The following is a 15,415-nucleotide window of genomic DNA, read 5'->3' on the forward strand; positions in this document are numbered from 1 at the left end:
CCTAGTTATAATTACAAGACGGCTGAAGGCCTCGTAGCCAGTGCTGCGTTAATGTATTTATATAATAAAACTCTTTTTGTTATATGAATTATTATAAATAAAATAAATAAATATTTAAGCAACTTACATCTTTACTAACCCTTAGCAAATAGAATTTTTCACCTAGTTATAATTACAAGACGGCTGAAGGCCTCGTAGCCAGTGCTGCGTTTATGTATTTATATAATTATAATAATTTAAAATTTTAAACTGTTTCTTAAAAATCCCGAAAGTTTGTTCTATAAATACTTTGTCTTTTAAAAGGCAAACATTTGTACCTAAAAATTTTTCTTTTTGACTTCAATACCCTTCTTTTTCTTAAATTTAAAGAAAATCTATCATTTCTTTGCTCACAAATTTCGTCTAGTGTTAGATTCAGCAAAATTTCCATTTTAGTATTATACGCGTTCAAAAATGCAAACAAATGTATCTGCAAATTGTCAAAAATTGTATAAGAAGTATCAAACGTCAAACTTGCAGTGTTGCTACTGTTGCTTATGCTGCAAGTCATGATGCATTTACGAACATAGCCATATTTTAAATTTTTATTAAAAAAAATATATATACATAACATATACATAGTATATTTGAAAATAGCAAAAAGTACACTGTACTAATATAATTGCATGACTTCGCAAATTCGATTATTATAATATAATAGCATACAAAGACTATACATTACCTCATATAAGGAAGCGAGTGATTCCAGAGTACGCGCACGTCGAGAACTATAACGAATTGAAGACTGTCGATCGAACTAAAACAATAAAAAAACATATAAAATTATAAGTCATATTTCGGACTTTAAAAATTCAGATAAAGTTCGATGAATAATATCTATTCAAATTGATGTAATTCACAATATTCAACGCTGGTCAAATGGCCAAATACTTGGGAGTAATAAATTTTAAGTAAGGAAAAGCTGAGTTCGAATGCAACCGACAATTTTATACTGGAAGGATCAAAGACGGGAAAATACTTTCAAGAGTTGGCAAAACTTAATGTTATAAATTTTGCGTAAAATGCAGCATTCATTATTCTACGAAACCTTGAATGTATATAATCATACCTCTTATCTTATTAACTTATATTATATGTTGGTTATAGACTCACTTAATTTCCTTACTACATTTGGCTTTCTGTTCTAGGTTTTAACCAACAAAATTAACTCAAATGATATATAAAAGATTTAATCTCAACTAAACGGGCTAAGTTTAATAGATAGGTAATATAATCGGACGTTTCCGATTTCATTTATACTATTAAGGCAGATGGACAGACGAAAATTAGTATATCGGGTGACTGGAAGGTCTGAACTAATTGCATTAAGCTTACTCAATGATTATCGAAAACACACTTTCGGCATTAAACTACACGAGTATACTATATACCAAATAGTCTTTCACTTAATATTTCTAAGGTCTAACATGTTCACCGATTTATACGGTATACGGTTGAATTAATGAATGCTAAATTTTACATAGCGACAACCAAAAATATTTCGCCCATAATCTAATTTTTCACACCGAATCATTTGAAACCTTTAATCACAATCTGTAAAACTTATTGCTTTTACCAGTATATACCTAAATGGATTTATACGGTATAAAGTCAATCGAAAGTTGGCATTATGTCGTCATGTATGAGTCGTAGTATGAGAAAATTACGCCTTTAATCCAATTTTTTATACCGATTCATTTCAAACATTTAATAAGTGTGTATGTATAAAAATTATTGCTTCTGACGTATATTTATCGTGTAACGTACAAGTAACAATTGTATGGGTGAGCGGGGCTATCATGCACAGACAGACAGTCATATCACACATCGTCACACATCACAAATCGTGTGGTCATCCTGATCATATCTAGATATGTAATAATTTAATTTTATGTTATACAAACAACAAAACTAGTACCCTATTTTTCAACATGTTCCGATAAAAATTACTTCAACATTTTTTAATACAAGAAATTTTGAATTGGCAACTATCAACAGAAAAGAAATCATTATATTGAATATGGGGCCGTAGATTTCTTAATTTTTTGCACCAAACCACATTGAGTCTAATGCCAGATGTTTATTTAATGCTAATAAAATACGTTATAGAGTTTTCTTTTCTCGACGAAAATGTTACCTCATTATAGGTAACATTGTACACATGTTCCATTACATCCTACGAATTGAATATTTCTTAAATTATAAAAGAACAAAATATGGCACCTATTATGAATCAGGGGGCTTACTCTGTAAAGCGATGCGAAGACAATGCGATTCGAAAGCCCAATGCGATGCGATAGGAAATTGATACTCTGTTTTGCTTACGCATCACTAACAATGTTGTTCACCTTTGCTTTTTTTTCTTTTTATGTAATAGTTGGCATTACTTCCAAAAATGTCAAAGTATAAACGAGCAAAATAAATAAAATAATAATAATTTAAAACAAATATGATAAATGCTCGTAACTCAACTTAATTAAAACGAACTATTTGCAAATTAATAAATCCAGTCTTTTATTTCATTGTAATAACGAAAATTAAATTTAAATAATTACAGATTAAATTTGTAGTTTTTAATTCTGTTTCTCGCAGTTATATAGTTATTTAACTTACATTTTCCAGTTTCTCAATTTTTGTTCATCAATTTTTTGTTTATATAGAAATTTTTCCTTTTCAAAGGTTAGCCTCCGTTTTTATAATTTATTTCTTTTTTTCAATGTTTTAAAAATGTTTTTTATATTAAAATTTATATCGTTTAACACTTTAATCGAGTTATTGTGGAATATAATTTGGTTTTCGACTTGTTGTTCAAGCAGAGTCTGCTGCTTTTTGCGCGGTGGGTACGTCACATTTGAACAACGTGGAAGTTCATTTTCTTGTGTACTAAGAGGAGTCTGCTGTTTTTTGTGAGGTGTGCATGCCACTTTGGAACATTGTGGTAGTTCCCTGTTTTGTGTATTTGGTTCCGTAGGGTCTGCATTTACCTCCGACATGCTGCTTGTAGCTGCACCGAACGACAAGGTACCACTTATTCCATTTATTGATTCCTCTATTGACAATAACTCACTCACTTGTTGCTCTAACTGTGATAAGGGTATGAAAAGTGAGGGACCACCCCCAGTTCCCGAAATATTATTTTTGTTTCGTCGCATTTTTGCCTTTAAGTGAATCTTATAGTCTGCCCAAACCTTTAATTGATTACATTTAATCACATTTAAAATTTATCTGTGCAATTATTGGAATTACCTAAACTAAATTTTTCCATAAATTATTGAAGGTATTTTTGGCGTCTGGTGTTTTTAGTGATCCTTTCGATAAATCGGGATGCGCCTTCATGAAATCCACGAGAATTTCAAATTGCTTTGGTTGAGTTTGTTGTTTTATTTTCGGTGCTTCCCTGTAAATTTGTGCAAAATAGTTCATATGCACGGCGTTATATATTTTAGTAGCAATTAAAACAACTAATTTATATTTGAAACTACCATTTTCAAGCAATGCGACTTCTTTATACTTGTAGCACAAAAATTACGAATATAACGCATGTTTGACAATTGCTTTAGCAAAGCAGAGTACCGCTAATGCGAAAGGGAAAAACTAAATTCGAAAATTTCAAAATTTACTGCGATTGTCGAATTACAGAGTACCAAAATTGAAGATGCGAACATTTTCATATTCGTATCGCATTACAGAGTAACCCCCCAGATGTTGCATTGTTTTCGTTCATAATTAGTACATACAACATAATAAAATTTTTCAACTGTAATTTACGAAATTAATGAAAAACGCTTATCATTTAACACTTTTTCTTAAAATGTTGCATTTTTGTCTGTTTAAAAGGCAATACTTTAAGAAAAGAACACGCAAGTTCGACAGACCGTGCATAGAGCAGTATAAAATTCAACATTTTAGTGAGAAAAGAAAGCGCTATTATATTTAAAGTGTATATTCAGCATGCAGTCGACTAGAATATCGGATATCGTTATTGTAGGTATATGAAGCTAGGAACAAGCTTGCTCTATAAATATCTTAACATAATATTATTGTATTATATATATATAGTGGTTAAATTAGCCTCAACACACCACTCTAGCTCACAACATTATTCAGACGCGCAACACAAACGAAAGCCGTTGTTAGCTGTCTTCAAATCAATTATTTTTATACTATCTCAAGTATATACATAGGTGAAAAGAAATTACCCACACAAATTCTTCGCCGATCTTCGTTTTGACAGTTAGTCATTATAATAGCAATATTTTGTGCAGTAGCGGATTTAGAGATTTGCCGCCCGTATACTAATCAACTTTTGTCGGCTCTAAATTATGATACTTCAATAGTGTACTAAATGTTATGTAATTAACATTTGCTATCAATAAAATTCCAATTTTATAATTTCGTTACAAGAACTTTTCACTACTTGTTTGTCGTGTGATCTCTACTGTTCATCAGTCTTAGGGTTTTCTCTCTTCTTATACTCCGCTTCACTGCCTTCTTCTTCTATCTCTCATTGTAACAATTTTTGAATTAATTGCAAATCGCATATCGGAAACAATATTTAATTAAAAGGAACGCATTCGTTAAACCAAATTTTCGAGTACTTTTTCTACTATATCAAGTCGTATGTCATGAATAGCACGTTCAATATTGACTTCGAAAAGCTAAAGGCCAATGAACTCAATTACCCCTCAAGTCTAATGGTGTTAAATCACAACGTCTTGGAGACCATTCAATGTCTCAATTTCTTGATATAATCGAATGTCCAATTTTTTTCTCGCAATGATTCGGTTGTTGCATGTGCTATGTGGAACGTATGTAGCTCCGACTTGTTGGAACCAGATATGGTCATGATGAACTTTTTCCAATTGTGGTCATAAAAAGTTTATAAACACCGATCTGTACCACCCTCCATTGACAGTAACGGTGTGACTAGCTTCATTTCGAAAGAAGTAGGGACTGATGATTCCCCCAGACCTAAAAACACACCGAACTATCAATTTAGGTGAATGTTATGGTTGTTCATGAATAATTTGTGAATTTTCTTTGCACAAGAGTTGACAGTTTTGTTTATTTACCGCACCATTCAGATTAAAGTGAGCCTCATCGGAGAAGATGATTTTCTTTATATTTCATTAATATTATTTCCTTGAAGAAATTGTAAACATTACTGAATACAATGAAAAAAAGATTGCAAAACATGGCGTATTAAAAATGCAGAAACGACAAAGAAATCATATCATTCCTGTTAGAACCCGATATTTACTAAACTTAAATTATGGTTTGAAATTGTGCACAAAATCCACAGATTACTTCGAACAGAATATGCTCTTCTCGAGTTAATAACAGCGCACCAGTCGTTTCTTCTTATCGCTACGTGGCGCCAATTGGTGATTCCAAGCGAAATCAGGTCTTTCTCCGTCTGGTCCTTCCAACGGACTGAAGGTCGAATACTTAAAGAGCTGGAGTGTTTTCGTCCATTCGAACGACATGGCTCAGGCAGCATAGCCGCTCTCTTTTGATTCGCTGAACTATGTCAATGTCGTCGTATATCCCATACAGCTCATCGTTGCATCGAATGCGATATCCGCTGTTGTCAACGCGCAAAAGACCATACATCTTTCGCGGAACTTTTCTCTCGAAAACTCGTAACGTCGACTCATCAGATGTTGTCATTGTCCATGCCTCTGCACCATATAGTAGGACTGGAATAATGAGTGACTTATAGAGTTTGGTATTAGTTTGTCGAGAGAGTATTGCATACTCATTGCGAATTAGCACCTGTTGGCAAGAGTTATTCTGCGTAGGATCTCGAAGCTGATATTTGTTGTTGGTGTTAATACTGGTTTCAAGATAGACGAAACTATCTACGACTTCAAAGTTATAACTATCAACAGTGACGTTGGAGCCGGTTGCAAGTGAGACGACTGTTTGTTTGATACCTTATCCAGTCTGGAGAAAGCAGAACTAACGGCGCGGGTGTTGAGGCCAATGATATTAATATCATCGGCGCACGCCTGCAGCTGTACACTCTTATTGAAGATGCTATATATCTGGTCAGTTGTTGATTTTCCATGGATAAAGCCACACTGATAAAATCCAATCAGTTTGTTGACGGTGGGCTTTAATCTTTCACGCAATACGATCGATAGAACCTTATACGCGATGTTGAGGAGACTTGTCGCAGGGTAGATGGCGCAGATTGTAGGTCTTCCTTTCTGTGGATTGGGCAAAGCACATTTAAATACCAATCGTTGGGCATGCTTTCGTCCGACCATATTCTATAAAGAAGATGATGCATGCTACTTATCAGTTCTTTGCCGCCGAGTTTGAAAGCTCGGCCGGTAATCCATCGGCCCCTGCCGCTTTGTTGTTCTTCAGATGGGTAATTGTTATTCGAATTTCTTCATTGCCGGGCAATGGAACGTCTGCTCCTACGTTATCGATTGGGGAATCGTGTTCGGCTTCTCCTGACGTTATATTTTCACTGTCATTCAGCAGGCTGGAGAAGTGTTCTAGAAACCTTCTATTAGTCGCCGCATCTTTTCGTAGAATTTTCGAGTATTACTCCTGTCTGCAAATGCGTCTCGCGAGTGCGGATACGCACGTCTAAAACATTGGAGACGTGTCTTCCGTCTATCACAACATGATCGATCTGGTTGGCTTTTCAAGGCTGAATTTACCGACTCTTATACCAAAGACAGCTTCTTTGCCCACCCTGGCGTTACAGTCGCCAAGCACGATTTTGACATCGTGGCAGGGGCAGTTCTCATAGGTGCGCTCCAAGCACTCATAGAAGGCATTTTTGGCCACATCGTCCTTGTCTTTCGTTGGGGCGTGGGCGCAAATCAGCGATATATTGAAGAACTTCGTTTTGATGCGGATTGTGGCTAGACGTTCATCCGCCGGTGTGAATAACAGTACTCGGCGCGATGGAGTCTCTCTCCCACCACGAATCCCACACCGAATTTGCGCTCCTTAATATGACCACTGTAGTAAATGCCTCAAGGACCTACTCGCCTCAGTCCTTTTCTCGTCCATCGCATTTCGTGAAATTGAAGAAGAAATGCATAGGCATGCCTCTATCTGAAGGTATGTTACATGACGGTCTTGCATTATCAGTTCACGTACGGCATCGATGTTTTCTGGCACAACGGCTGTTTTTGGACGACCTTCATGGGAGTCTTTTAGCGAGCGTCGGCCACGATTGAATTCGTTGTACCAGTTTTTCACAGTGCTATAGGATGGTTCTTCATAGCCATACAAAGATTTAAGTTCATCGATGCACTCTTGTCGTGATAATCCACGTCGAAAGTTGTGAAAAATGATCGCACGAAAATGTTCACGAGTAAATTCCATTTTTTGGCCGAGATGAATTTTTTAATTCCCTGTAAAAAAAACAATTCACGATTAAATGACAAAACGTTCTGAGTGATGTTGTGCTAAAAAATGTCAAACTTTCCAATGGAAATGTCAGATTGCACCTGGCAACACTTAGTGTTGCCCTAGGCCAGAATATATATAGCCCTCGTATTAAAATCATTCTTAAATGCGATATACCATACTTACGTTATGCAATGTACAAACTCAATCGAAGATGCTAAAGTTAATATATTGTATTGACGAGAGAAGCATATAATCGGAGATATTTATATTAGGGATATGCAGTCGGGATCAAAGTCTAAAACACTCATTCCATTCATATTTTTCAGAAAACTTGTCGACTTAATTTCATTAAAATATTACACGTTGTAAGCAACATAAACGATTTAATGGCAGGTGGAAAATCGGTAATCAAAATATAACGTAAATTGGGGACAGAGAAAGGTCTGGGCTAATTGTACTTTTGTCGTTGCTCATGTATAGTCGATTATCGATAATTTTCAAGCAAATTTATAAATACATATCAAATATAACTTATAGACTGATCGACATTTTCGGAATATAGTTTGTTTAAATAAGATATAATAAAGTAATGTAAATGTAGGGAGTTGAGGTAATTCGTAGACATATTTTCAGCATTGATCTACTGTATATCCAATATTATTATACGTTAAGTTAGTTAGTCTAAGATATCTGACATATTGACCGATATATACGGTATAGAGCCAACCAGAAGTATGAAAATCTTAAATCGTGTCATTGAAGCATCTTACATAGCATCTCCAATCAATGAGTGAAGTCAGCCGGATGTTAGAAAGTCTCGATATTAGCTAAATGGGGCTAGGTTAAATGCATCCATTTTAGGGTCAAAAATTCACCGTTTGAAAAAAATACGCTTACCCAATAATATTAAGATAGTACACATATTTCCCGATATATGAGACATTTTTCTCTTTAGCTATCAGGTTTATGCGGCTTAAAGTTGAATTTATTCGGTGCCACGAATTTTTGTCATAAAGACAAACTATAACAAAGAGAAGATTCTCTCTGTTCATATACTCTTATACGTACCACCTAAAACTAAGCGAGATAGATATAGAGATGATGACGTGAAAAGTTGAAATCCAGTTGACTGTGTGCTTGTACGTCCGTCCGTGCAAACTGTTACATCAGTAAGAATTCAGATATCTCGATGAAACTTGCACAAAAAAAATTAGGAGTTTGTATATAAGCGTAATCGGTATAAAAGCGTGGCCCTACCGTCTAACAAGTTTAATGAACATATCTCCTAAGCCACTTAAAGCTTAAAGTTTCAAGAAACTTAAAAACTTCATATAAAAAAACGCTTAAGAAACGGTCAAGAAACTTTCCTGCGATAAATTTACTTGTGCTAGTACGCAGCTCTCAAGAAATCTAGTACTAATTTTTGATACTTTTTTTCAGTAAAACGTGAATATGGCAAACCTGGTTTTGCGAAGAAACATCAAATCAACAATTGTTTCCTGAAGGAAATTCGAAGTAATCGTCAAATTCATCCTAAATTAGTTGAAATCATTATTATGAAGTATATTCCATTTTGAAATGTTGTATAAAACCTACCAATCATCAACAACATTTCTTCAATCTCAATGAAAATATTTATGTTACCATACATACACACATACATATTACGCACAAAGTTTGTTTTCTTTGTTTATTCTCTCTTGCTCTTCTAATGTAGATCATTCACAATGCGTAACCAGCTGTCAAAATTACTTGAGAAATAATGTATTTTTTATCTTGAGCAATTACTTGAGAGCTGCGTACCAACCTTAAGCTACAACAACCAAATTTGCTGAGTACAAATCTTATAACAAATTCTACCGTTAGTGTGGAAATGGATGAAATTGGAAAAATACTCGGCTCACTTCCCATATAACGGGACTGCTAAAAACTACTAAAAGCGCGATAAAGCATGCCATAGATATTAAATTTCACCACTGAGATGGTATGATAGAGCTTTATGAAAGCCAGTATGAAAATTGGACGATGGGCGTGGCATCGCCCACTTTTTGGTGAAATCCCATATCTTGGGACCCGACCAACCGATTTCGACAAAATTTAGTACGTGGAATTCTCCTTACATCCTTATGTCACATTGCAAAAATGACGTACATCAACCACGCTTACTTCCCATATACAAGTATGTAGCACAATTTTAAATTTCACAAATCAAGAAGCAGTTAATATAACGGGATAAAACTTTGCACAAATAATGTCTCTAGTGTGTGCCACCTTATGACCATAGCTTGTTGAGGTCCATTTAAAACTGTTCAAGCCCCTAGGTACCGAACATTTAGATTCAGATATCTATAGTTGACATTTGATCGAAATTGTCGATCAATGTGTGATATATATAACTGAGATTAATGAATAATCTTTCTCTTATAATGGTATATCTGTATGTCAAAAATGGATTGAATCGGACCAATATTACCCTTAGCCCCCATATACTTAATATCAAAATTTTCGAACTTCCGGGTGACTTTGTACCGCATATATTGGCCAATATGTGAGTTATCACAATGAAAATAAGACAGCGTGTTTTAATCATAACAGTGTTTCTTTGTGCCTAAAATAACTAAATTGGAGTGAAAACTTGAAAACCCTATATAATTAATAGCAGGATTGGATTTTCGAACATCCAGCAGACTCTACTCTATATGGTTAGTTCTACACCTTAAAGTATTTCCCTGGATTTGATTCTTGCAAGTTGCAAGAGTATAAAATGTTCCGATATTTCCGGTAAAAAGTCAGTTTACATCTTTGGTATGAGGGGGATTGAAAAGTTGTGGTCCGATTTTGTAAATTTTTAGAATAGCATACCTTAAAAGCTCAATTTATATTATTTGCAGAGATGTTTCCCAATATATTCATTGGTGCTTGATTTGTATGTGGAAAGTGAAAGAATCTCTTGGCATTTAAAGTTAAGTTAAATGGAAAGTAGGTGTGGTTGTAGTCCTATCCTACTATGGTTGAAATAGGTCGACTAGCCCGGAGACACCTAAAGGTGGGCGGTGTCCCAAATTTAATGGCTTTAGAGATAATTGTATTAAACCAACGAGGGAGTGGGTCCACGTTCACTTTTAAAAGATTTTTAATCCACAGTTACCATTCTTAAATGCGATTCGTTATACCAAATTTTAGGTTTTCGATTACTGGCACCAACATCCCTAGTGTGCCAATGAACAAGTGTACCAAATTTCTTCCCGATTACTCAAGTTTTCGCTTGGATTAGTAAAGTATAGATTAACATAGCTTATCGAATAGAAAATTTCAACGTGATTACCGTTTGTTGTTATGTGGATATGAAAAACTGTCATCCGTCAAAAAATATATCCCTGTCAAGTTTTATACCCAGAAAATGTTTGGAACACAAAAAAAGAAACGTCGTTGACACTATAAAATAATTATATAGATGATCAGCCAGCGTGACAAGCTGAGTTCATTTTGCCATGTTCTTATGTCTGTATAAATATGAACTCATCACTCATTTCACGCATTCTTCTCTTTCAAGAAGCTTCTCTTTTGTCACAACCGCCGATATTGGACGACTATAGCATATGGCTCCCACACAAACTGAACTATTAATACCACATTCTTGTAGAGAAAACCTTTTTATTTGATAAAATATTTTCACGAAATTTGGGATTGCTTTTTGCTCAAGTTAACGGTACAATATCTAATATTTTTTTCTGATCGGAACACTCTAGCATACAACTGCTACGAGTACTTGTATTTCTCAAAGTATTCAAATAACGTTGCCATACTCAATTCTGATTTTATTGTGTTATTGCACAGTGATTGCAGTAATACATAATAAATACATTCCATTTTTATATTTTTTTCTTTTTGTAAAAAATGTCTAATTATGCAATATGTGGTACTATTTATACTACTGTAAAACCTGTCTAAGCTGGACATCTGCGGTTCAGCACTTTTTATCCAAGTTATGCGAGTGTCTATGTTATAAAGAAATTATTATTATTTTATTTTAAAAACTGCGTAAAAAACGTACATTGAATTCAATAAATAATAAAACAAAACATAAAAATTAACACATTTTCGAATATATATAAGGTTATCAAATATCTCCATTCCGCCTTTTTGTCTTTTGAATTTCGCGCCTACATAACCTACAAAAGGACGCTATGCATGATTTGGATATTACGTTCAACAGTTATAGAGGTGTAAACATGAAGTTCACTAACGCCGAAATTCGCGCTATTTTCACGTTTTCCTTCGTTTAAGGCAAATCCGCTAGAGAAACGCTCCGTGAGATTAATGGTATTTTGGGGGATGGTATTCTATCACTTCGGAGGAATGGTTTCGACGATTCAGAGCGACACCATGGATAAGCCAGCCGGCGGAGGACCTGTGACGACGAATACCGATAAAATCATGGAAAACATCGAGTTAGACCGGCATGTGGCATCTCGTGACATCTCCCAGATGATGGGAGTTAGTCACCAAACTATTTTAAACCATCTGCAGAAGGCTGGATACACAAAAAAGCTGCGTACCGCATGATATGATGCAAAAAACATTTTGGACCGAATCAACGCCTGCGATATGCTGCTGAAACTGAACGAACTCGACCCATTTTTGAAGCGGAGCCAGACCACACACTTCGTTGAAGACTCGTCAGAAGCTACGAGAGCTCAGACGGGAGGTTCTATCGCATCCACCATATAGCCCGGACATAGCGCCAAGTGATTACCACCTGTTCCTGTCCATGGCGAACGCCCTTGTTGGTGTAAAGTTGAACTCAAAAGAGGCTTGTGAAAAGTGGCAGTCCGAGTTCTTCGCAAATAAGGAGAAGGGCTTCCACGGGGGGGTATTATGAAGTTGCCGTCTAGATGGGAACAAATTATCGAACGAAACGGCGCATATTTGAACTAAATCCAATCACTGTAACACTTTTTATAAAGCATTGAATAAGAGCAAAAAGCGGAAGGGAGATATTTGACAACCTAATATATGGTTACTTAAAATGCAAAATAATGTATCATCAAAAAATTCGAAACCGAGTATTTCATTGATGTCATTTCATTATTGATTTCATTCCACTACTTCAAATTTCATACATATAAGTACATATGTTCAACGTTTTAAGGTTATACTATCAGATATAACTCAGTTTTAACCAATATTTAAATTTTGTTTCACTTATGTTCCATTTTATAACGTGTTTCTTTCCCTTGTAAATTTCCGAAAAGGTTATTACGTTATTTTTCATTTTTGGTGACGATATGTATATGTATACATACTTATATTTTCGCAAAACATGCATCTATTTCAGTTTTTTTTAATTTAGAAAAACTTATATATTATTCAAATTTCGTTTTTAACTTTAAAAACTCTGGCAGCAAAGTTGGTTGATGTGCCTATTTATAAATAATGGCTTTATTAATGTTTGAAAAATCCTCCTTTACAGAGGGGAGATTATAGTTTTCAGTGCACTCATCTTCACTTTCACTTGAAGAAGTTGCTTGGGAGATGAGTTTTACTTCCTGTACCACATTTTTAAAAATAGTTTCGTGGGAATCATGGGAATTTTTCTATATTTTCCACAACTATGGACGGTACTAATTCATTTCGAATTTATTCAGGATAGTTGTGATTTTTCAAAAATTCATTATTCACATCTTGCGGTGGATATATCAGAAAATCAGAATTCATTCATCAGAATTGATTTTTGACAATTCATTTGCATTGTTGCATTAATCAAGATGTGTTATCAGATAAAGCCCAATTTTTGATATATATTTTATTTTTACATTTTGTATAATTCCTGGGTCGAGAGGTTGTATTTCAGTCGTTGGGTGTAGTTTCACCAATTTTACAACAAACACATTTGAATATTAATTAATTAAACTGTGACTTCTAGCGTTATGAACAAAATTCCTATTTTGCATCTTATTTTGCTCATTGATAGAACTAAACCAATGTTGAAAAATTACAGTTGTCACCCAAGCCTATTTATTGAGAGCCCATTGCATAATAAAATATTTTATTTCTGTGAAAAGCTCGCGGCTTCGCAGCGTTACCTCTAACCAGCGGTATTAGCTTTTCTCCTGTACTGGTGCAACAATACGCTCAGTCTTTCTTTCTTTTCCAATTTGCATCCTTTGCAAACTTCGCATTTTGCAAAGAAACTTCGAGTAGGTAATTGGCGATAAAACACTTCAGTTTCATCGGCATTAAAATTATCCTCAGGTAAATATTGGGTAGTCAAAAAAGTCGATTCGTCTTTCTCATCAAATCATTTTGGTTGACCACTTTTTGCCATTTTTCCGCTAGGGACATTGTTCCATCAATGTAAATCGAAATTTCCAGAACGGAAGCGAGCGAACCATTATTGTGCTACATGAACTGATACAGCATCGTCTCCGTAAACTTCACAAATTGTGGCTTGCGTAGCATTCTTCCATTTTTTATACAAAAATTTTAAAGTATAGCGAATCTTTTCATTATTTTCACCCATTTTCGAACAGCTGTAACACTTTTTTTCAACTTCTCCGAATTTAATTTTTTTGGTTAAATGAAGCTGAATCTCACCTTTCCAATACTATGCGGTACGAAACAATGTGATGAGTAGCGCTGGAGATATACGATTGCAACGACATCTATTGACAAAATACGAAAAGACTTTTCCTACTATGCAATAGATTTTTAAAAGTTTCGATAGTATTTCCTTCCTATCTGAGACAGCTTTAAGATCTATATTGGCTCCTTCGCCACTCAAGGCTTTAAATTGAAAGCTATGTCTCAAGAGGAAAGATTTTAACTACTCATTGCTTGCTTTAAAGTTCCCTATTCATTACTTAGTGGCCAATAGCGTAGTCTTTTCATGAATTATTGGGCAACTGATAGGAATATACTTAGAACTGCATTGATCAAGCAGGCTTACTCAGATGTTGTTTTAGCAAGAAAGGGTGTGTTTCGGTGGCACCAGGGCAGGGAAGAGGTCGCTGATGGAGTAGCAAATTCAAAGTGAAAACGATGTTCATTGTCATTTTTGACACCAAAGGCATCGTCCACCATGAATTTGTTCCTCCTGGACAAACCGTAAACGCCAAGTTTTAAGTACTAAGAGACTCAAACGAAGGGTCAATCGGGTCCGACAAGACATCGCAGCCGATTGGAATGTGCACCACTTCAACGCCTCAGCTCGCACCGCCTTTCTTGGGAACAGCTACCTAACCAAGGCCGGCTTCCCAACACTTCCGCAGCCGCACTACAGCCCAGATATGCCCCCCGGACTGTTTTTGTTTCCTTGCCTGAAAACGTTGATGAAAGACAAGCATTTTGAGACGACAGATGGGACCCAAGCAGCAGTTCATTCAATATCGCACTTTTTATTTTCAAAAATAACACCACTGCGTGTTTTCTTTTTAACATGATTGCAATAATTTAACATATTTAAGTTAATTGACCTTCTTCATCTTACTGAAGTTGATATAAAGCCATAACGGCAGGGCATTTGGAAGAATTCGACAATCTTATATTCAGGTATAAAGTCGATTTTCTTTTATATACACATTTAGCCATCGATATTGAGTTGCTTCAAATCATTAACTTGACCTATTTAACATGATTGCAACAAACACAAATTGGTACTATGCGAAGACATACGAAATACATATATCTCGTATACTGATACTACTATTTTCTTTATCGGATGACATAATCCTGATAAGACATAACTTAAACCAGAGAAGGAATTTTAATATATTATGTATGTATATGAGAGAAAAATCAACCGGATTGGCAGATATAATTTTATTAGTGCTTAGGGAGGTACACATAAATCTAGGAAGATTTATTTTCAACTCTAAGTTAAGGATGTTTTTCTTTATCGAGTTAAAGTAATTCGTAGCTTTCGAGGCTGCCTTTGTTGAGGCGGACGTCATTAAGATCCCTGTTGCCTGTTAAAACCATTGATTTGTTGTTACAA

At 35.1% G+C, this 15,415-nt stretch overlaps 1 protein-coding gene across 5 annotated transcripts in view; it reads right to left on the reverse strand.

Annotated features, from left to right (window-relative positions):
• LOC126764544 (protein PALS2) overlaps positions 1-15,415 on the reverse strand; it is a 161,994-nt gene that overhangs the window by 27,745 nt on the left and 118,834 nt on the right. For 3 of the 5 annotated variants that reach the window (XM_050482236.1, XM_050482237.1, XM_050482238.1), the window contains one exon: positions 722-796. The exons of the other annotated variants lie outside the window; for them this stretch is intronic. In XM_050482236.1, the coding sequence (XP_050338193.1) occupies positions 722-796 (75 nt within the window). The remainder of the gene's footprint in view (positions 1-721; positions 797-15,415) is intronic. 5 annotated transcript variants of the gene reach the window in all.

Source organism: Bactrocera neohumeralis, unplaced genomic scaffold, assembly GCF_024586455.1.
Source record: "Bactrocera neohumeralis isolate Rockhampton unplaced genomic scaffold, APGP_CSIRO_Bneo_wtdbg2-racon-allhic-juicebox.fasta_v2 cluster09, whole genome shotgun sequence".
Classification (NCBI taxonomy): Eukaryota; Metazoa; Arthropoda; class Insecta; order Diptera; family Tephritidae; genus Bactrocera; species Bactrocera neohumeralis.